Here is a 23484-nt window from a genome sequence, read left to right as displayed (position 1 = left end):
ACTTAGAATACCTATTATACAAATAGCAATACGAAAAGTAAATATATATATATATATATATATATATATATATGTGCAGCAGTTAAGTGTATGGTGGTATAACAGAAAAAGGATAGTGTTTGTGGTTTGTTTTCTTACCTCACATGGATGCAACTCAACATAAAGGAACTAATTTTTTCTATAGAGATGTAGAGTAGTGCACCTGGAACAGTGCACTGAGCAAAACGTATCAAAAATACATACAAAATATTTTTCAGCTATTAACAAAGTTCAGAGTGAGTGATGAAATATCAGAAGATTGAAAAACAGACTGACAAAAAGCATATTAAGTTCATGTATGTTGACTAGAATGGTATGATGTGAAAGTTGTCTATGAATATTATGCAGTTGTAATGGAAAATAAAGTGTCATTATTTAAAGAAGTATTAAGTTTTTCCTAGCTGTAGAAATATGAATGATGGAAAAGTTGTAACACAAAAAAAGTCTCTTGATCATCATATTCCTCTGGCTGGAATAATACCCATGGTAAAACGATAGGCACATCAGTATTTAAGATATTTAGAACCATATTAGGCAACTCATAAAGGTACTCCAGGTCAAACCTTCCCTTCATCACAGTGGATTAGATTATTTAACAGATTTTCCATCTCCTACTTCTAACCCCAAAATAAACATAAGTGCTATTCTACCAGGAGTCTTTAGAAAATAAGCACATATAATACTCTGCCGTATTTCTGTCTGATAAAAGTAAAATGAGAAGCAATCAGAATGATGAACTCACCAATTCAAAACAACCACATAAATAAAAGTAAAGCAAGTCTACAAAACCCATCTAAAACAGATGATGTGACTTTTCCAGAGATGGATGAATCTGTCTAGTTTAATTCAAAACTAAATGTGGAAATAGTTGCAAACTGTCCGTGGACCGGTGCGACATGATCAGTCTTATTCTAAGTAGAAGTAACATCATGAAACTGGTACACAAATTACCTCTGAGAAAATAATTCTACATTCATAAGCAGCACACCAAGTTCCTGACAGCTATAAAGAAAGCTGCAGAGCCTGACGCCAGGGAAAAGGATTTAGGTTATTTTAAAAAGCACACTGATGAGTAATCTATTCTTTTCTTACCATCGTACTTTATTGCAGGTCTGCGTAGCGCCAAGAGGAGAACCTGCCACCATGGGGACTTGGATGGGGCTGTGCTGTTTGTTCATGACAAGATCCAACTTCTCTTCCAGTGATTTACAGGTAGCCTCTAGTGCCAGCAACTTTGCCTCAATGCTATCCAGTCGCAGGCATATTGTCTGATTAATGGAATACAGGAATGACTAGAAAGGGGAGAACGCAAGAGAAACTGCTTTTAAAGACTTACATGTTTATCTTCAGCAACATACACATAAGGAAGCTCCAGATAAATGTGACTGGAAAACAATTCTAAAGGAACTAGCAATGTGCCTAGTGACTAAATTCAGCCACATACAGAACCGATGACATTCAGGAGCATTTTAATATTCTCGTAGTCTTTCAGATCTTTATTTAGAAGCCAAAAGCACCCAAGCCAAACACATTTTCACCTAAGCACTTTGTTACTATGATTCCTTACACCACAAAATCATTTTAAATCACATGCCAAAGCTTTTCATTCAATATATTTAAAAACAAAAGTATATAAATCAATGAAAGCATCCTTCTGGATAAAATTAAATAAGAATTTCTTTCCTTGTCCAAACAGATACATTTGGATAATTACAGTGGAATTGTATCAACACAAATCACTTCAGGGACAATAAATGCCACTCACTTCAGTTTTCTCCTGAACAGCAAATCAAGAAAAGCAAATAAACAAACTTTGTTTTCCTAAGCAATTTTATTTAAAAGAAAGCATATTCCACTTGGTTCCCCTTGGGAAAAAACAGGCTATTGAAGGGTAATGGTACACACACTCTCCTCTGCAAACAGCAACTGTGCCATCTTGTGGCCCTCAACTACAAATTACACCCCATCGAGCTGCTTTGCAGTGCTGCTTCCCCCCTGCTGTCTTAATGCAGAGCTTTAGTTTCTATGGCAGAATTTCTAGACAAAATTACATACTGCTTAATGTGCATGGCAGTAAAATACAACTCACGCACCTATGCTCCAAGACAAAAACATTACTAAAACACAAGAGAGAGCAGCATGGGAAGTTCTGCAAGTACAGAAGAGCCTGAACCAAATACAGCTCAACTCTTAGGGGAACATTCTTAGCTTAAAATAATAATTTTAAACATGCTGAAAGTATCTGCATAGTGTAATAAAAATATATTCAATGTATTTAAAATATACTTATTACAATACCTGGGTATTGTCATACAATATATCAAATTTATTCTTAAGGGTTGAGATTATTCACTTCATCAAAGAAGATGGAGCGATGTTTGAGCTACTAGAATTATTTCTGATTAAATTTTATATTGCATATGAAATTTTTGCTAATGATTTTCTACCAGGAGATTAGCCAACTATGCAGATTTTAAAATTTATGCAGAAAATAAACACACAAACATTTACAGGGATACATTTCCAGTACTATGCATGAGCATTAGTTCATTTGATATCATTTCCCCAAGAAAAATAATTTAATTGGCATTATAAGTAAAAACAGAAAAGGGTATTATTGTAACCTTAATAGAGGGATCCTGGCAGTTAATTTCTATCCGCTGACGTTTCAGAGTAGGCTCTACGTCATCGTCTGTCACTTCATGATTCTCCAACACAACTGCAAAGAAAAATAAGCATGGGCATAGTTTATAATACAAGAGGTAAAACTTGGATTAAAAATATATTAAATGGACAAATCAAAAAATATGAAAGTAGTTAACATACTGTATATTTCTATTTTTTTTTAATGCTTTCTCTTAAATATATATGATAACTTACTTCTGGCTTCTGAACCCTCACACTCTGCAAAACTGTAAGCAGTTCTAATTCTGCATGAACGCAGGATTTCTCCCACAGAATTGTAGAATCATTAAAGTTGGAAAAGACTTCTAAGATCATCTGGTCCAAGCTTTACCCTAGCACTGCCAAGTCCACCACTAAACCATTAATTTCTCTCCAGTAGCGATTAACTAAACCCTGAAAATTTTCCAAAATAAGTACTTGGTTATGCAGACCTATTGATCCCAAACGCTTTTAATCTAGAGGTAAACACTCTGAAGAAACAGTAACAGAAGTGTTCTGAACTTAGAACTGGAAAACCTCACTGGTAAAAGGAAGACGTAGAGCCCTGAACAGTGTCAAAGTCAGAGCATCACCTGAAATGAGCCCAGGTTCAAGGTCCTTTATGAAATCGAGCAAAGGAAAGCTTGTTTAAGGTTGACCACGCTACAGGTGATAATCCTTGGATGCCCACCAAGTTATGAACTAGGCTGGGATAGGTAAGTCTCACGTTCTCCTCCATCTCTTTGGGTACATTTCTGAAAGAACTTTTCTGTTCTGCATCAGAAAAGTATTTTTAAATGTGTTTGTGTTTTCTGTACCTGCAGTTACTGTTCTTTCTGTCAACACTTACTCACTTATACATGACAGCATTGGATTAATGCCTGCAGTTGATTTCAACATGTTTTCCCTTAGATCAAATTCTAAGTAAAGGAAATCACCATGCTTGCTTTCAGAAGTGTTTTTCAAATTTACTGTCATTTTGCTATAAATCCAAAGAATTTTAACAATGTTTGAGAGAAGATATTTTACAAGTAAAACAATGATTCATAATAGACGGGTGATAGTTCTTATTCAAGGAAAAGTCTCAAACATGGATTTGGTCTGAAATAAAAAAAAAAATTCATTTTGGCATATAGAGCTTTGGCAGTAGTCTACCTTTGAAGAAAAAAGTCTCTAAAAGAAAAGTAAAAAAAAAAAAAAAAAAAATAACTTGATCCAAAGGATACTAGAAATACATAAGTAAAGATGTCCAAATTCAGTAGGAAGTCTTAACAAGTGGCTCTCGAAGTAAATATTGCAGCAGCACTTTATATTTTTTTAAAAAGCATCTCAGCAGTGATTTCCACCTTGTAAATGGGTAATCCTAAACATTATCTTTCTCATGCCATAGCTACCACCCCTACTGTACCTGGGTTATCTGGAGTCAGGTCTTCAACAGCAATCTGAACAACATCTGCCAAGTCCTGTTCTGACATCATTCAGAAGCAGGCTGCGATGTCCCGTCACACACCACCGCAGGCCCCCAAATAAGTGATTTTATGAGACATGCAATCCTGAAAAACAGCAGCAAGAGGAGCGTTAAGACCTGATATAGCCATTTGGCATTTATTTTTTCATCTTTCCTCTACAAAAGGAGAGAGAATTCTTAAGGGAAATGACCAACATAGAGAAAGGATCATACTATGGTGTGAACTGCTACTTTAATACGGGCATCACCCATCTCCATAAACTTTCTACATTATAAGTAGGCTGAGAGCACAAGTTTTCCTTTCTCATTCACCTTGCTGCACTTTCCCAGTGGACAAGGAGACCAAGTAGCATCAGAGACTGGGCAGCTCATCAGTGTAAAACACAAAAGAAAACATTTTCTTTTAAAATGATTAAAAAAAAATAAAAATTAAATGTCTACAAGAACATTCAAAAATTGCAGGGGTTTAATTTGCAAATTATTCCTTAGCTCTGGGGAGTGATCAGACCTAAGTGTTGATGTTGCAATAGCATATGAAGTTCTCAGACCACACTGGCTACTGCAGTCTGTACAGATGCATATGAACACAAAGTCCTACCATGAGGAAATTTTAACGGGCACCTAAAATTCAGGGAGAACAGGAAGCTTCTTTGCAGCTAGTTACAAGCAGACTTGAAACAAAACTTCTTTTTTTGGGTACTGAACCCGCCTGTTTTTTCCACAATTCAATTCTGATGAAAGCATTTTCAGAACACGGCCCTGATTTCTCAGCCCTGCTCCCCTGGAACCCTCTGTCAAGGTTATTTATTAGTGTTTTAAGAGAAACCTTCACCCTGTAAAATTGAATTAAAATCACTGGAACCATTTGTACCTCTGCTTTCCCACAGTCATAAAAGGATGGATAACGAATACAAGGAGATCAGTCCTTTTTTTTTCCTTTCTAACCTGAAGCAAAAAAACCACTAGCACAATAATTTAAGGTTGACCAGTGGAAATGGTAACTCATCCCTTAACATCGACGCTGAATCACCTCCAGCTATGCATAAAGATTTTCCTCTTTCCCTCTTCCACTCGAGCACAAGAAAGCCATTAAGCCAGACAGGTGGAGCACGAACTTTGGAAGAGGGGGACAGGAGGTGGAGAAGGGTCTGCGTGTTGTAAGAGCCCAGCTCCAGAGGACTCCCCACGCATCTCAGTTGTTTACTCCAAATCCCAGCGCTGCCAACACTGAGTCATCTGAAATTGGGATCGTGGTGAAAAGCTGTCGGGGCCGCGCAGAGCGTGGCAGCCCGCCCGAGAAAGCTGGCAAGGCGTGCGTGCACATGGATGCCATTTTGGCAAATCGCATTTGCCATTTCTGAGAAATCCTGGTAGGCGGCCAGCCCTAACATAATAAAACAGCTGTGCTGGAGTTACTGTTTCATAATGGCACACACTGCAAGGAACACTGCCCTGCCCTCCATGTGAAGAGGGCCACCACTCCAAACAATTAAAATGGACAAAGTAGAACAAAACCCAACTTTTAACACTTTGTCTATTTACACCATGCTAGGCTTCCCTGATGCCTCACGCGTTGCTTTTTAACCAGCTTTATCCACAATCACACCACTACCTAATAAGTCATTCCAAAGGATTTTTGATTTTCTTTTTCTTTAAATCCATTCTAACACATATTTGGCCTTTCAAATCTCATTCTATAAAGTAGTGAAACGAATTAAACCTTTCTGCAACCCAAAAACTAATAATTTCACACTTGTGACCTCTGTTCTCCATCTCTTACGGGTCGTAGTCTGACAGTATTCAACCATAGATCAGAAAATAAGTCCTGAAAGATTCTGTCAGTCTTTAAACAACAGCACACCAACCAAACTGGGACTGGGAAGAGAGCTATTACACATACACAGCAACGATTCTTCGTAACAACAGTATTTATTTCCATTTCAACAAATTTTATTACAATTTCAGGAAACCATACACTGCAATGAGCCGACATTGGGACAGAACGCAGTTCTGCAGTCACTCCAGGCTGAACACAATATCCTTCTGCTGTCACCAGAGTCAGTGAGCTCCTGGATCCAAATATGAGGAGAAAAGAGGTATTTGTTGTTAATGCTAGACGGGAGGGTCCTGAAAGCAATGCCCAAGTGAGCTCTGCTGGGTACCGTGACCACAGCAGCTACCACAACTTGAAAACGTTCCTCTGAAAACTTCAGGATTTCAATTCACAACAGAAAATGTCAGCAGTGGGCTATTCTGATGAAATTTAACAGGATTAAAGTTAGAATTATATTATTACCTTTAAAATGCCTCAGTCAACAAATTCAGAATAACAACTTCTCCAATACATTTTCCACATATTTTACTCAGTGAAGTATTTACCAACATTTCCTGAAGCAAAACACTTCCTTTCTCAAAATTTGTCTTTTGTGTGTTTTTTTTTTCTTTTTTTTTTTTTTTAACCCCCTCCCCTTTCATTCTCGTGGCTGAAACCCCAGTCCCCATTCATTCTACACTAAATGCCTGTACATTGGCATTGAGAACCCAGTACTGAAATACTACCTGGACCAAATACTAAGGTATAAGAAAAATAAATGCAAACAAAGCCAGGAAGCTCGGGATAAACCCAAGAGGAATGGCCAAACTCCCCGTTTCCAAAAGCCTGGAGCGGTGCCGCAGCCTCCTGCTGCACTACAGCACTCGGGCACCCTCATACCTTGAGCTGTGTGTGATACAGCTGGGGTAGGTCAGATAAAGCGCTCCAAATATCTCCGTGAGTGCTCTTACTCAGAACTGATAGACCCAAGACAGATTTAAGATAGCCTCTGTTTAATTAAGGAAATATTTGTAAGCAGCCAAATGAAATTCAGGGCACCTGGACTCTAGATGAGTTTATCCACGTGTGAGTTTAATGCAATTTAATTAATCTGTTTTAAAACATTCATTTAGAGTAATTCTTCCGAGCATTCCCTTGTAAACAAACCTATTTGCTGGAGTATCTGATGGCTTTACAAAATTGCAGGGCACCAGTCCAAGGTGTATCATCAAAATCAGCCAGTGATTTGTTAACATACGAAAACGTGCACCAAACAGAAATCTTCTCCCTCGTACTCACTAGTGAGGGCAAACACTATATTTAAAGCTAACAATCATTATTTCTCCAATGCCCTGCTCTGCACAGTGTTTACTTGAACTCCTCTTCTTTGAGCAGATAATTCGTGCCTGCCTGGTATTTCTCAGTGTTACTGATAAATGAAGAAAATTCTGTCTTGCTCAGCAGGTGAGGAATAACCTAATAAAAAGCGATAATTTAACAGCACATAGGGTCAAATGCAGGAGCTCCCAGCCTCCTTTACACCCCAGTTCTCTGAAGCTACAGGCTGTCAAAATATGAAGTCAAAAACTATTTTCGACAACAATCAAAAAAACCACATTTTACACTTCTTTACTACCACTAAAAACTATGCAGGCAAACTCTAATCATTCTTAGCTTCTGTTTAGCTTTTGTCCTTAAAAGGGAAGTAAAAACAGTGTTTTATGTAAATTTTAGAGTAAAACTATGCCACAAGCACAGCAGGTTAACAGCTTAAAATTGAGTGTAATATACGTGCATATTTGGTTCAGCCAGAGATGGGAGAAATTCGGCCCTCCCGAGACATGACAAAGTCATCCCCTACCTAGGAAAGCAAGGACAGGGGCCATAACAATCTGCAGGTAGATACCTAAAATAAGTACCAATAACAACTACGCTATGCTGATGGACTGCAGGATCAGCTTAAAATGGAGACAGCAACATACAGAAGGGAAGAGCTGCTTCAGAAACGAAGGATCTTGAAATTTCTTTGGAGTGCAAAATCTCGCAGGGAGGCAGAAATTCTTGAACATTGTTGTGATCACATGGTAATTATTATTGGTTGTATGTATATGTGCACCTGTATACATCATTCCACCTGGTACAAGGCACTGGTTTGCCAGGACGTCTGTTTCTAACTCTGCTGATGCACTGCCCTTGGCCACAACCCCTGCACGACCCAAGCAGAACACAACCACCACGATGCTGTGTGCTCAGCCCCACTCGGCACGATCCAGTTCAAAAAACCCAGCAGTGGCTGTGTGGTCACATCCACCAGAAATTCAAACACAAGCTCCCCGTGGACCTTGTACAAACACCACACTGGCACAGCTTTGATGGAATCATTCCCAAAGGAGCTAGGAAGGATGTGTTAACACCTATGGCAAGTGCACTTTCAGGTGCTTCAACACGTAAAGAAGCCTGAATCCAATTTTACCGACATACGATCCCATTGAACTTAGCGAGCCTGCCCATATGGGCTGGATATACTTAAGTGCTTGCAGATTCGGGGCCCTAAAGCAGAGGTCAGTTTCCTGCATCACTGTGAAATTACTCAGGATATTGGTCGTTAATGCGAGGCACGACTTGTACGGCTCGAAACCCAGCGAGCATGAAACGAGAGCCACTCAAACAGCGCAGGCAGTATGCAGAACCAGATGTCCCATGTTTTATTGCTTGCGCCCAGAGATGGAGAATCTTTACTGATAACATCCCTCCAGAAACAAACACTTTGGTTTAAAGACCACGCTTCTAGAGCCCTTTTCCTATGACCTACATAAACGTCTCTCCCATTCTCAAAGAGCTTCTACCCGTGAGTGGAGGGGGGTGAGATAGGCAGCCCAGGTGTCTTTTTAACTTTGTCTGTACCCATTTGAGATTAGCAGCTTCTCCCCCAGTAACCTCTTCATGCATCTGTCTTCCTGCAATACTTCAGGCTGACTTCGGGAATGCCAAACAAGTGCCTAACGCAACCTGAACTATCTGGGGCAGATCTCAGCTCTCTACAACAACTACAACACTGATGAAAGTATTTTGCTTCTGTGCCACAGCAAGATCCAAAACATCGTGTGGATGTTAGAAATGGATGTGGTTTTGGTGAGATTCCCAGCACGCCTTGAATGCCTGCAGAGTGCTCTCTGACTAACGAAGGCAGCTCCAAAGCACACCTGAACTCCTCCCGACCAGCTCACTGTGCCTGTGCAGCCATGGACCTTCCGACAAAACCAGCCTGAGAAAGACAGTCCAAGCTTGGTCCTGTAAATTTGCTGTTCTGAAGTACCACTCGGTAGTCCTAGCAAACTGGCAGTTTAATAATTTCTAAACATCTCGAAGGGCCTTTATTGAGAAGTGACTATGAGCTGGGGAAGGGGGTGGGAAATGAGGACTTCCTCTGGAAAGATGACGTTCCAGAAGTCACTGGTATCTGAAACATCACCAGCTACAACATGAATGAACCTAGCTAGCACTCATTCAGAGCAGGCAGCACCCCAAGCTCTTGCACCACGCTCGTTTCCACAAGCAGCAGGGCAGAGCAGGACAGCAAACGAGCTTCACCCACTGCTACTTGAAAATCTGCAGAGGCAGCCGAGAAGCTGGCTGAGAAAAGCCGCGGGGTCCTCTTCCAGTCCCAGGAATCCAGCTTGGAGAATGGGTACAAGCAGTACAAATGCCTGTTTTATTTTACAGACATACAAACGCAGTCTTGGTCAGGTGAGTCTCCTCCGCAGCACAGGGATCTGTGTGATGGTCATGAAACTCGGGTTCTTGCATGAAGGACCACGGGACCACGTTATCCCCCAGCAAAGACCCAGAGACTGAAGCAAATATCATCACCAAATCTTTCACCATAAACTTGCTCAAGAGACGATTTTAGAAAACACAATTTCTATCAACTTTGAATTTCATTACTTCAGGAAAAAAAAGTGCACGGATAACAAAACTTTTTGAAACTTCATCGGCACAGACAAAAATCATTTTGAGAAACTTTAATTTTTTTTTTTCCCATATGAAGTGGAAGCCAAAAAGCTAAAGTTCTTTAAGACTACACGACACATTTATAGGTGCTTCCAAGCTAATGCTACTGTGTACTTGTCTAATATTTGAGACACTTCCTGTATAACTACTGGTTCAACTCAAAATGATTTTTTTTTTTCCCTAAGAAATACAACTATGGGCAGACTAACAGATCTAGATAGCAGCTATTGACACGTACAGACCATTAAGGGACGCCCCCAGATCTTTATTCTGCAGGTTTAGGTTTGATTCCTGCAGACTGAACCTTGAGGACCATCCCTAACAACAGCTAGAGAAGTACATCGAGTGCAAAGAAGGAACACACCATCAAACGGGGCTAAAAAGGACATTCATCCACTCCTGAGAGTAACTGTAACTATGCTTTGAGGCTGAGGACAATTCAGCCCAACCAGCAGGAACCTGCTCACGTCTGAAGAAGCTAAGCTTACCTAATTCACCAGAAGATGGAGAAAAATATGCTGTGTGCATTACCCAAATAAAACGTATTGCATGCTGTTTGCTGGTTTAAAATTCAAATTCTCTCAAATGCCAGGAAATAGCAGTGAAACTTCACTCTGGAGGTTCTTAATGCCTAGAACTATAAGGAATACACCCCAAAGATCAAAAAGAGGACCTACAGCTGCAGTGACAGCCCGTAGGTCTATAAATACTTACATACTTGTAAAAGTAGCAATCAAATGGTAAACTAACAACACTAAAAAAAAAAAAAAATGACTTAAAAAAAATGTATAGCCTTGTAAAGCAACCCGGTGAAGAAAAATAAAGCAATTACTATCTGTTGAGCAAACAGCCCCGAAGAGGCATAGCTGGGCTTTTAACAAGGGAATATAATCACATGCACAAGACAGGACTGATCTCGATCTCTGGTCTTCAAAACTGAAGATTTTTTCCTGTTATTCAGGAATCGAAGCACATTGCCAAGCTCCAGCTGAAAGCTTAAAGCATTATTTGTTATCAAGGAACAGCAAGGAGCTTATTGAGGAATATTTCAACAGAACATATGGTAATTTAATATTTGCATCCCCTTTGGAAAGCGGAAAATAAGTAACATAACAAAAGGGTTGCAACTAAAAATAACGATTTTTAAAAGCTATCAGATGCTGCCGGAAGAGAGGAGGAGGTGAAAAAAATGACAATATTACAACACTTGCTAAAATTTGCTGAACAAAATGACAGTTTCTGAATATTGACCACCTACATGGTGACTTACACCTGACAAAAAGCATTTGCGTGTGTTTCTAAGACAATTTCATTAACTATTTCAGTAGTAAGGAGCAATCCCTGAAGTTTACCTCCTGCTTCATACCTTAATTCTCTCTATTCTACTACAATTGTTTGCCTAGATTTTTTTCCGCATATCTGTCAACCTGTGTTATTTTAAACTGATTTTCCTTTTGCAGTGCAAAGTATACAGCTGAGATCGAAGGATGGGAAACAGATTTTAAGGAAATTAGCACAGCTTTCAATTTATACCTCTGAAAGCCCCGTTTTTCCATTATGTTCTCCAATTATTTCCGCATCACAAAGTCATTTTTTCTCATTAAAAATAATTCTCTGTTCCCAAGCAAACAGCTTAACAAACAGCATCTCAGCATATTAAATTTTAAACGACCACTGGAATAACAAGGCTTATTTCATTCGATGGAATTACCTGAGTTATTTTCGAGAAACCTTGGAGAATATTATTTGCTCTAAATAGTTAAAGACATCAGTAAAGTCAGAGTGTTTCAAACTGAAATCACAGCAGTAGGCAGATCAAACTAGGCACTGGCTGGCACTCATCTTCTCCGGTTTAACAACATCCATGCTTCTCCAGCATAAAGAATCAGAGAGTCCTGTACTTAAAGCCATGTAAAAGATCGCTGAGAGGCTTTAGGTAGCGCACAAATGGCTTTTATGTTCCTGGAAGCAGACAGGCTGCAGAAGTGACCTGTCGTTGCCTAGATAAAACAAAAGCAACAGCAACCAAGCCCTGCCCCTTGGCCGGCAGCCTGGTGCTTGAGCCACGCACAAGCCTCGAGGAACACATGTGCAGCTCCCGCATCGTGGCCACATCACGTTCCTGACAGCACGCTATGCCAGCACGGCTTGCTGAAAAGCCCCACTGGTGGAATTCAAACCCAAAGAGGTCACTGAGGGAATCATCCCGTCCCCTGCTGCTCTGCAAAGGAACGGCGCTGCTGAGGCCACTTCCATCTGGCTGACCCGCTCCGCGTCCAAGGCTGCTGCCGCCCTCCTGCCAAGAGGCTGGGCGCACATCTGCTGGCAGATCTGCGTGGTGGAGCACAGATGCTAAGCCACAATTCTCTCCTCTCATCACCACATCCACTCACCGTTGTAGAATCAGCTCTTTAGAGAGGGAAAATGAACGTGGAGCAGGCTGTGGGAACGAGACACGCACCTGGCCCTGGCCCCGTCCCACATACTGTGAGATACCCAGCTTGGCGCTGTCTTTTTGCAGGCAGAGACGCTTAAAACTGGAAGATTACAGGATTATTACAGGATTAGAAAGTTTCCCTTTCCCTTTGCAAAATTACTTCGCTGTAGCTTTTGAAGGTTTTGCCCTGGAGAGCTATTCAGCCTGAGCACAGGAGATGCCCAGGACAGCACCTGCACCGACACACGGGCTTGCCAGGACCCTGAAAAGCACCCCAAAGATTTCACTTCAGTCTGCAGATCCTTGATGTCTGGCTCAAGCTCAGAGAAAACTTGTGCACGAATACTTCATTCTTCTGTATTTGTCTTATCTCAAGCAGAAACTTGATAACAAAAGGGAATAAATAACATTTCCTATTTTTTCCTACCACGTGCGCTACTGGTCTATGTACTTGAAAAAAATTCTGGTCTAGCACTTCTGGTGGAAGAAGCCAATGCTGTTACAGGCTCCTACTATCAGGAAGCACCGTGGCCAACAAAAGATCTACAACAACAAAAAAGGTAACCTGCTCACTCAGAAGTCTTAACAGATTTCCCTCCTGCAACCACTTAGAAAAGGAAACATCCAAGCTCCCAAAACAGACCTTAGCACTGCTTTAAAACACAGGGATAATGCTATCACGTTTTCAAATTCTTACAAAAATATTTATGAAAATAATGTGAAGAGCATCATGTAAGTAGAAAAGCACAGATAGGTCTTCTTCTGAAATACTTTCATCACTACAGTCCAACCCTGTTTTGCCATTACCCCTCCCTCCTCCAAAGAAAAAGGTAATTCCAGCGTTAGACGTGCAAGAGTATCTATCAGTGGGCCCTTAGAGCTAAGGTGACACACGTAGCAGATGTGTTTATAAGGAGCAGGGAAGCAAGTGGTGTTTTTCTTTACAGTTTCTATGAATTCACACCATGGGAAAGCAGATGTGCATTTTTTTTTTCAGCATGAGATAAGGATGCTCAAATTTTCAGAGGAAACCTTGACCATAACTTATTTTTCCCTTAAGTAGTTTGGGTTTCTTCCCTTTAAGTCAAGGGTTTTTTTAACAAACAGGAACCGAGATAAAGGAGTTTTGTCCAACATACAATGTCATAAATTATTTTATTTGAAGTCCCAAATGCAAAGGATTTTATCGAGCTAATCTTTTTATGCATGCCCGCTTACTGTCTTCTCATGCAGTCTAACAAGCGGCGAGCAGAACTAAGCGCTTAACAGTAGCTTTGAAAAAAGCTAGAACTGCAAGGAAACAAGTGTTTGACGTGACTTTTAAAGACATTTTATTATTTTTATTTTTACTTGAAGAAAAGAGTGTGATTTAGCTTTTAATGAATATGTAAAGACCAGAAAACAAATAAAATTACTTCAGTAGATAACAACTATCAGGTTCCAAACTAGAGGAAATCAAATCTGTGGGAAAAAAATTTATTGGCAAGGTTTGGCATACACAGACATTTTGTCGTTCTAATCATTTGATTCACATTGTCTCCTACAAGTAGCTCCTGCTGTTCTGCTCAACTCATAGAAACCGTTTCTGTAGATCTCTAGGGCAAGAGCTTCTGTGCAAAGAAATGCCCATCTCCTCCTTCTAAAATGAATGTCATCAGAGAGCTTTTAATTTGCTTGCTAAGGAGCATCATAGGGACTTCAATTGAAGCCATTCTTCAGTGAAAGATACGAGGACATGCAAGTTCTGAAAAAATAAAGGACGTGTATTCTTCCTGCACAAATGATGCTTTACAAGTTCAGGGCAAAGCTGAAGACCAGAGATGAGGTGAAACCCTTGCAAATGTGAGCGTGTTACTGTAATTAACGTGAGTCTGAATCCCACAGCCGAGGACCAATCTGCAAACTCAGGGTAAACCCGAAGTAGCTCTCCCCGCTACAAGGAGGTGTGAGCTCATCTTTCCTCACCTCATCTGTAGAAAACCATGTAAAACGTGTATGTCGTCCTGTGCTAAAAACAGCCCAGGCAGGAAACACAAGCCCTCCTGCAGCACTCTCAGCAGAGCACGTGCTGACGGAGCCCTGTCAGCTATGAACGTTGGCAGTCGGCACTCGCCGCGTTCCTGCTGTACCAACACACCCCACTACTCCTTTAAGCCTTAAAACCCGTTCTATAACCACACGATTAATACATGGCTTAATAATTAAGGCTCTAAAGCCAGTTTCTGTTATGATAAAAAAAAATATAAGCTAAAAACAAAGACAGAAGTTACAAAATATTTTCATCCTCTAAAGCAGATGGAATATTAACGCTTCCAGAATCCAAACACCATCTTTTGCTCTGTTTGATAAATTAGCTAGACGTTCTTCCTAACATCTTCTCATGCATTACTGAAAACTGAACTGCTGCCAAGAAGCCATTTAATGTATGGAGCAAGGCTCTTCCAGTTCCAGGATCACGTACTCGTTATTCTGGTCAATTTTTATGGACAACCATTTCACAGGTACACTAATATTTCCTAACCTAGTAAATCCATTGCTTCAAGAGGCACCATTATGATGTTATTAAGACAGGTTTTTTTATGCTTGTTTATTTTAAAATCTTGTTCTAAGTACTCAAAATACTACAAACACATTTTATCTTTGCTTCTTGACAAGCTGAAGCCAAAAGGGTACTGCAGCTCAAGTAACCTCACGCAAAAGGCAAAAAAATATATATATTTATCATTTTACAATAAATTACCCCATTATCATTTTACTGCAATTGAGAGCTGCCCCAGCTGAAGCACTCAGTTGCTAAAGCCCCTCCAAACTTGCTTCCTTTCGAAAAAAAAAAAAAATTCTTCCCTTGAGAACTCTAAAAATAAACTGATAGTAGAATATACCCACAGCAGGATAAAATTACTATATTTGGTAGCGTGCACAATTTCCCACGATACGGGGATTAAAAAATAAAAATAAAATAAACAAGAAGAACCACCTGAAGATACAGAGGGATGAGAGCTGTGATGGGGGCTGCTCTACCACACCTAGCACGATCAGGGTGGAAAACCCCGGCCAGAACCGTGACAAACCCTTTCCTCTGACAGGGGCAGGGCACGGCAGCCCCTGCAGCAGCCCCCTGAGGGGAAAACAGAGGCAGGGGCTGGGGCTGCCCCTTCCCTCCCCCGTCCCCCTGAGGGCCGGGGGCGCACCCCGGGCTGGGGAGAGGCCTCGGCCGGGCTCCCCGGGGAGAGGCAGCCAGAGCAGGGCCCGCGGAGCCCCAGCACGGCGCGGGGACGGTCCCGCTGCCCGGCTGAGGAGGAGGAGGAGGCCGCGGCCTCCCCCACACGCCCCCCCCGGGGCCTCGGCCCCTCCCCGGAGCCGCCGCCCCGCGGGCCGGGTGCTGGCTTGGCCCCGTGAGGAGGCGGCTGAGGGGAGCCGGAGCCCCTCGGGCCCGCCGGGAGGCCCCCCGGGAGCTCGGCCCCAGCCGGCCGGCGGCCGGGCGCCGCGGTTACCGTGTGCGGGGCCCAATTCTCGTGGTGTTTGTCGGGCGGCTGCGATAATGGCGTCCTTCCTCGCGAGACGGCTCCGGCTCCGCAGCGCGCAGGCTCCGAGGCGCCGAGCCCGCTCGGCCCCCGCCCGCCCCGGCCGCCCGCGCCTGCGTGCCGACCGACGGGGCTCGCAGCCGCCCCTCCGCCGCCGAGCCCGCCGCGCCGGACTACAAGTCCCAGGGGGCTCAGCGGCCGCTCCTCGCTGCCGGCCCCGCCGGGCAGGCCGGGAGCTGTAGTACGCGCGGCTGCGGCGGGGCGTGCTGGGAATTGGAGTCCGCAAAGCGGCAGGCCCGCAAGGCACACGGGCACGCTTCACACGCCTTTCTAGCACCTTACTCGCACTTTACCCACTAGTTACTCAGCCCTTACGTGTTGCTCACACCTTACTCACACTTTACCCACTCGTTACTCAGACCTTACATGTTGCTTGCACCTTATGCACTCCTTACACACTCCTTACTCGCACTTTACCCACTCGTTAGTCAGTCTTTACGTGTTGCTCACACCTTACTCGCACCTTACTCGCACTTTACTCAGTCTTTACATGTTGCTCGCACCTTACTTGCACCTTACTTGCACTTTAACCATTCGTTACTCAGACCTTATGTGTTGCTCGCACCTTACACACTCCTTACTCACACTTTGCCCATTTGTTACTCAGATCTTGCATGTTACTCGCTCCTTACTCACACCTTACTCCTTGCTCACACCTTGCACCTTACACACACCTTACATGCACCTTACACACTTCACATCTCACACTCCTCACACACGTCATGCCCCTCACACCTCACACACCACATACCCATCATGCTCCATACACCCCTGACGCACCATATACCCCTCACGCTCCTCACACACCTCACGCACCTCACACACATACGCAATACACACAATGCCCTCCTTCTCTCCCCAGTATCCTGCTCCCCAGACACACACCCGGCCCTGACACAGCCCCAAGGGCTCCCCAAAACCTCCTGCTCTGACTGGGACACCACCTCTGGTGCAGGCTCCGCCAGGATGTCTGACAGTGCAGCAAAATAAACATTTTGTGTGGCGGTGCCCCCAGCCCACGTTCACATACTGCTAGGCACAGCGCTGCAAACCCTTCTCTGGCGGTGTCTCAGGGCTGTTGCAAACTCCAGTGTCACCTCTCTTCTTTATTATGTGTTTCCAGGCCTGCCAAGCAAAGTAGCTGCAGCATTTGGCCGGTGCAATTGTCAGCAAGCAGCTTAAATACGTATCTGCGCCTCAAGAGCCTCCTGCAGGGAGCTGTTCATGCACTGACACGCTGCCTTTCCCTACGCCTTTCGCTGGTCCTTCCACTAAATCCCTCCCTGCTTAAACAGATCCTGAGCAGATGATGGGATGATCTGAATGTGAGCTGTCACATTAGGGAGAAAAATGTCACCACGCTCAGAACGCTGCTGAGGAATTTGGAAGTGGGAATTTGCTAAATTAGCTCAGCAGTCTGATTTTTCTGTTGCCTTGTTCCTGCATTTGCTATGAGAACAGAATGACTGGGCGAAGGTGGAAAACCTTCTGTTAACCTTATGGAAATGACAAAAATATGCAAAAAGCATGAAAGCAAGCACGGAGGAGGAATGCAAGGAGCTCTTAAAGAAGATAAAAAATAGATTACTATTTCCTTATATACCACAAAGATGCCCAAACAAGACCATCACTAGATGTCATTTTTCAGCCTCTGCATGACCAGCAGTGACTTTCAGACTTTCACATTAAAATGTTCCTCATTGAGAAGCTTAATTCAGCTCTGCAGTGTCACGGTATGTGATTGAATCCATTCTGGTTCTGCAGTAACTGGCTGTGCCAACATCTACAGACCTACAGTTTGGAGTCGATGCTGTGGTTGTTGGATTAGTGAGCTGAAGTGCTGTTCTCAAGCATTGTAGATTTACTGTGTTTAAACTCAAGTTGTCCACTGCAGGACTTTTGTACATGTGTAAACAGTGGAAGCCACAAAAACACTGTTTTCTCAAGTGCTTCAGACCCCAGGGAACAAGCAATTCCTCCTGCTCATCTGTCCAGGAGCTATGGGGAGAATCAGAGAGCAGAACATCTTTCAAGCAGGGAAATTTATCCTGACACAGGCATGTGCCCTGTGCCTTTCTTAGAAAGACATAGGAGTAACTGCTTAAACTGGTGCTTCCGGTATTAAAGAATTATCACAAGCCTAAAAATTAAGAATTGGTACTTTAACCCTTGCCTCTGCTTCCAGATTTGCAAATGTTCAACTGAGTCCATGAATTTATTTAGTGTGTTCTTCTCTTTCACAAGCAGATTAGGAAGTTCAAAGGTTAAACTACTTTTAAAGTGACTTTTCACATAGAATTATTTCATGCTTTGCTGCACAGATTTGCCCTGTAGCACATTTGGCAAACTCAAGCAATTTCCAGGTCCCAGCTAGAAAAACAACTGTAGAAATGTCAGTGAACGATCTCTGCTGTGGAAAGTTGATAGTAAAAGCTTTTGCCATCATAATCTGAATCCATCATAAAAACTGTCCTGTTTCCTCATCAATACGTTCCCTTCCAGAAATTATTAACTTACATTCTGCTAAGGATGTATAGCTCCTCTCTATATAGCCAGAGAGCTTGGCTAAAGTAACACAAAACAGAAAAACTTTCATTGTCATAAACCAATTATGCTATTCACCTGTAGCCATCGAAGTAACTGTAGGAAATTCTGGCAGGATCCAGCTGACATCTATATCTTTAATCACAACATAATAAAAATAAAACAGCAATTTAGCACTAAGACAGGATACAGCACTACCTCCTGCTGGAGAGTCAGGCTGTTCTGATCATTGCAGCGATCTCAAATTCCTTTACTTCTTGTAAGCATTTTGTGTTTTTTCCCTCTTTACCAAAGATAGTGCTTTAGATTTTTTCCTCTCATTTCTTCCACGGCAGGGAGAGTTCCCTTTTAAAATGTTAAATTACACCAATAAATCATGACGAGACCCTGCTATCACAGCCTTGCTCCCCTTGAGATTCCCACAGACAGGTATGACGAGCTCTTCACACAGCAATATGTACGACAGAAACACTGATAAACAGCAGAATAAAGAGGATCTTCCTGCTTACAACCTAAGAGCAGAGACCTACTCTGTGCTTAAACTGGAAAGGCCAAGCTTGGCTTTTAGTCTTTAATTTAGTTTTTAATTTACTGTACCAACACATGAATGCCTTACCTAGGGATAACCAAGCACTTCCCATGCTTCACAGAAGCTCCTAAGCTTTACGAGCTTTCAGAAATGTGCTCACCTGAGCATTTGTGCAATAATGGATTGAAATTCAGTGTAGGACCCCTTTAGTAAATGAGGGCTTCACATTACCATGGGATAAATGATTGCTCCTGAGCAAGCACAATGAAGAGCCTGTATATGCTCTAAGTCATGTTCTGATTTAAACCCTGTTATCTTCTTCAGCTGCCCGTGTCAAATCTACTCTTATATTCCCTCCTTCCCTCCCCCTTATAAAAACGAGTAAGAACTTTGGGAAGTAATATATATATTTTTTATTATTATTTTTTTCAATAATAGAAGAAAATACATACTGTTGACTTGTCCCAAATGAAGTAAGAAGGTATTTCTTTATTGTTTTACTTCCTCACCTTTTTCATGCTCATTTTTCAGCCTCTCTCCCTCTTGCATTTTGTATACGTGCTAAATTTTATCTGTCACATTATGAAGAATCATTTGGTTCCAGGAAATATCTAGCTTATTTTACCTTTGTATCAGCATTCATTTACTATTGTTTCCTAAGGAACTTGCTGTTTTCACATGTTTTTGTGTGGATCAAAATAAGATTAGTATCTCATTCATTGGTTTCCTTTTTTTTTTTTTCATGGCTAGAAGAAAAAACTTACCATAGCATCAAAGGTAAAAAATTAACACACTGTGCACACAATTTTGCAGCTGCATCAGCAGTAGGAAAACAAAGGTTGCCAAACAAAGCGTTTGTTTAAACAAGTGACAGGCATTCATAATTATACTCACTGCTGAGCATGAGAATATAGAAACAAAGGCATGAAGAACACCGAAGATGTGATTAGGACACAGAAGTAACTCCAGAGCATTTGCCATAGGAACTTTGTAAGAATAACTTTCCTTTCCACAGATAAATATCCTGTGCTATCCTTGATCACATACTATGCTATTACATATATATAAATACAAAATAAAACTCCCTTCAAAATTCCCTGTTTATTCAGTTTCTGGTTGAGTTACTTTATTACTTTTCTTTATCCTAACTTTCATAGCTGGAGAGGGATGGAAATAACGTCCTTGTGAACACAGCATGCGCTGTCTTGTGACATGGTGGTACTTAAAGTGGTTGAATGAATATAGAAAAATTTGTATACTTTTTTTTTTTTTTTAATCAGGGTTAATACTAATGCTATCTGTAAACTTGCTGTAGCATCTCTCAATTATAAATTGATAGGAAATCTCTGCTGTTGAAACCTGTTATCAGTCTTCTTCATGAGAGTACACCCTTTCTCATCACTGATTCTTTAGATATCACATCCATTTTCAATTCTCTCAGAATTAGTCTTTAATTTTATTTATTTATTTATTACAGAAAGCAGGTGAAGATTATGTGTGTGTTACTCCTGAATCTACTTCTTCTAGCTCTATGACTTATGGCAAGACACAGACATTTTCTGTTCTGATTCTTATCTCTCTTTGTTTCTGCTGAGTAAACTACATTTCACTCCCTGAAGATACTCCTAATTTTCGTGAGTGAGGATAGAAGAAAAGGCTTCTTCTTTCTCGAATCAGGGAGAAAAACATTGTTCCCCATTTGGTTACCCAGTTGGTCAAAGTTCAGTCGTGTAAGGTCATCTGTGCCAGACTGAGAAATAAGATGAGAAGGGCCAGGCATGATCTCAATGTTCTCTTATTTATTTACATACTGTTCCATCTCCCTGTATACATCATGGAAAAAAAAAAATGATAGGAGGCTATTCCCCTTCTCAGAAATCTGTCATTCTAACAAGCTCTGTGTTCGTACTTTGCCCATCTGTGATCTTCCCAGGATCATGCTCACAGCTGTTTCTGCTGCCCTTTTACCTCTGTTACATGGCTGATATCTTTGCCCAGTATTTGCTTGTTTGCTAGCTTTGTTCAGGTTTGCTGCAGCCCATGTTTACTTGGTCGGGTACCATTATCACCATCAGTCTTTTTGAATCCACTGAGATTATCTCCTAGTCCCAGACCCACATTTGTTTAAAATTATTTGCAATGTAGCCTGTTTTTCAGGTGCTAAAGGTAAAACAAATTAAGTGTAAATCTTTATCAGTGGTGGGAGTCTCATCGGCAAGTTTTATGTAACAGTGCATTTGCTGACATGCAGGGCAGTGGGGTTGCCATTCACAGCAGTCCCAACGAGCCAGATGGGCTCAGGAGTTGTAACAGAGACAAATGCAAAATCCTGTATTTGGGTTGGTGTATTCCTATGCCTCAGCACAACCTAGGGACTGAGAAGCTCTGGAGAGAAGCACTGTGGATCCTGTTGGCCAGGCTGAGCATGCATCAGCAATGCACCTCGTGGTGCTGAAGATTAACAGCTCAGAGGGTTGTGTTAGAAAGAGCATGGCCAGCACATCAAGACAAGTGACCATTCCCCCTCTCCTAAGCACTTGTGAGAACACATGTGGAATGCTCTGTCCGTTTTGGGGCTCCTGTTGCAAGAGAGAGAACAAAAAGCTGGAGAGAGCAGAGGTGGTTAGGGGGCCAGAGGGATCAATCAGATCAACAAAAGTTCTAGCAAGTTCTGGACATGAAAGAAAAGCTCTCCTTAGGCTGAAGTAATATGTAACCCATGGGAAGTATGTGCCAATCCACAGAGAAATGAGTGTTAAAGCCCACAGAGAAACGATCTGACTGCTGACAGCTACCCCAGGTAGTATTTTTAGCCACTGCAAAGGTTTCCCACGGACACCTCACAGCTTCCTACTCTTTGATTGATCATCCTGTCAGCTGTTATAAAACAATAACTACATGAGGAAAATGTTAATTATGAAATCACTTTGTAGCTTTCTAACTATAGTAAAATTGTAAGCCTATTTTTTTCGCTGAAATTTTTGGTTTTGGCTTGCCAATGTTGCAAGTAAGGCAATATTAGCACAGGAACACCCTTGCAAGCATAATGCCAGGAGAAACAGATTTCTTCAGAAACTATGGCTGAAATATTCTATGGATCAGGAAATGAAGAGATTTTTTCCTCTGTCTTCTCTGAAGTCTGAATTCCAAATGGTGCAGAGACAGCACGCTGGGCATAAAGATAAAATATATTGTAATATGGACTCCTATGAAAGGGGAACTAAGTGCCATGAGGCCAAGAAGCAAAGCCAAAATCTGAAATTGAAAGATGGGAAGAAGAGCAGAACATCTCAGGTGTAACGGCTTCCCTTCACATTGTTAATGTGCTCACATCTGTTTATACTCTGAGCTGTCTAGGCTTTGCACTTCAGCAAGGAGAACACGATTCTCCCCAGTGGCTGCACTTAACTTCCATAATCCTTGTCCTAAAAGCAACAAATTTTTGCTCCCTGCTGGTTCTGAACTGAGCTTGGGGCTTCACAGAAACAGCTGTAAATAATAAAGTACATAAAGTGCATCGGCCGCTTTTCTTTCAGGAAAGAAAGCTGTTGATTTAGAGTGATTTGAATAGTTCTTCAGTGGAATCAAAATGTTGATAAGGTTGTGCAGAATTAAATGAATACAGAATGTACATACTGGCAACCCTCGAGTAAACATCAGAAAGAAAACAAATATTGATCCTGTCTGTCCAGTCTGAAGGCCCTTACAGTAAAGTCAGATGGGTAGTGACAGCAAGAAATTTCTCAATTTTCACTTCTCCAATTTCTGCAAAAACTAAGTATGCACATTTCCATTGTATCCAGTTACACTCCAGGTATGTGATTATCCACAATTATGAGAAAACCAGAAGGCTGATTTTGCACTTTTTTTTTTTTTCAGGCAGAACCTTTGGCTAACAATGGCTTGCTCTTAAGACACCCTGAGGCAGGCAGCTGAAGTAACAAACAACAACCATTAAGAAACACTCTCCTACATAGCTGGTGTTGGAGTAGTAACTAACACAGACAAGCCTGCCACTTTAGGATACTAAAGAGGATTGCCTAAGCCTGAGCCTTGCACTTACCCACTGGGCAGTAAGAAATGATAGATACACATGTATTTAATGAAAATGTCAATGAGCAAATAAGTTTCTAATTCAAAATACCAGTATTTGTTATGTAAAAACACCTATTGAAAAATTATTTACATGTCATTGTATGGATTACGAAAGGCCTGATTTATGTCAGAACGTCAACAGTCTCATCGTTTCTGCTTGCTCTGTCCCTGATAGATTCTGCAGCTTTCACAATATGCATTCCAACGTGCTTAACGGAAGAAAATGACCACATGAATTTTACAAATACTTACGTAAGAATTATTAAAGGCCTCACAAAACCTGAGGCTGAGGTTGCCAAT

General features: G+C 41.7%; 1 protein-coding gene across 4 annotated transcripts in view; it reads right to left on the bottom strand.

The window, feature by feature from the left end:
* Positions 1–16040, bottom strand: part of BANP (BTG3 associated nuclear protein) — a 145786-nt gene extending 129746 nt beyond the window's left edge. For all 4 annotated transcript variants that reach the window (XR_014318360.1, XR_014318361.1, XM_082770219.1 and 1 more), the window contains exons 1-4: positions 15927–16040; positions 4112–4256; positions 2664–2758; positions 1132–1331 (exon numbers count right to left, since the gene is read on the bottom strand). Coding sequence is in view for 2 of the 4 variants with exons in the window: in XM_082770219.1 (XP_082626345.1) it covers positions 1132–1331; positions 2664–2758; positions 4112–4181 (365 nt within the window). In the remaining 2 variants the exon portion in view is untranslated. The remainder of the gene's footprint in view (positions 1–1131; positions 1332–2663; positions 2759–4111; positions 4257–15926) is intronic.
* Between the last annotated feature and the right edge of the window lie 7444 nt (positions 16041–23484).

This window comes from Aythya marila (assembly GCF_965140915.1).
Source record: "Aythya marila genome assembly, chromosome: 12".
Classification (NCBI taxonomy): domain Eukaryota; kingdom Metazoa; phylum Chordata; class Aves; order Anseriformes; family Anatidae; genus Aythya; species Aythya marila.
The sequence above is the reverse complement of the archived record's forward strand: the minus strand, read 5'-3'. Positions and strand labels throughout refer to the sequence as shown.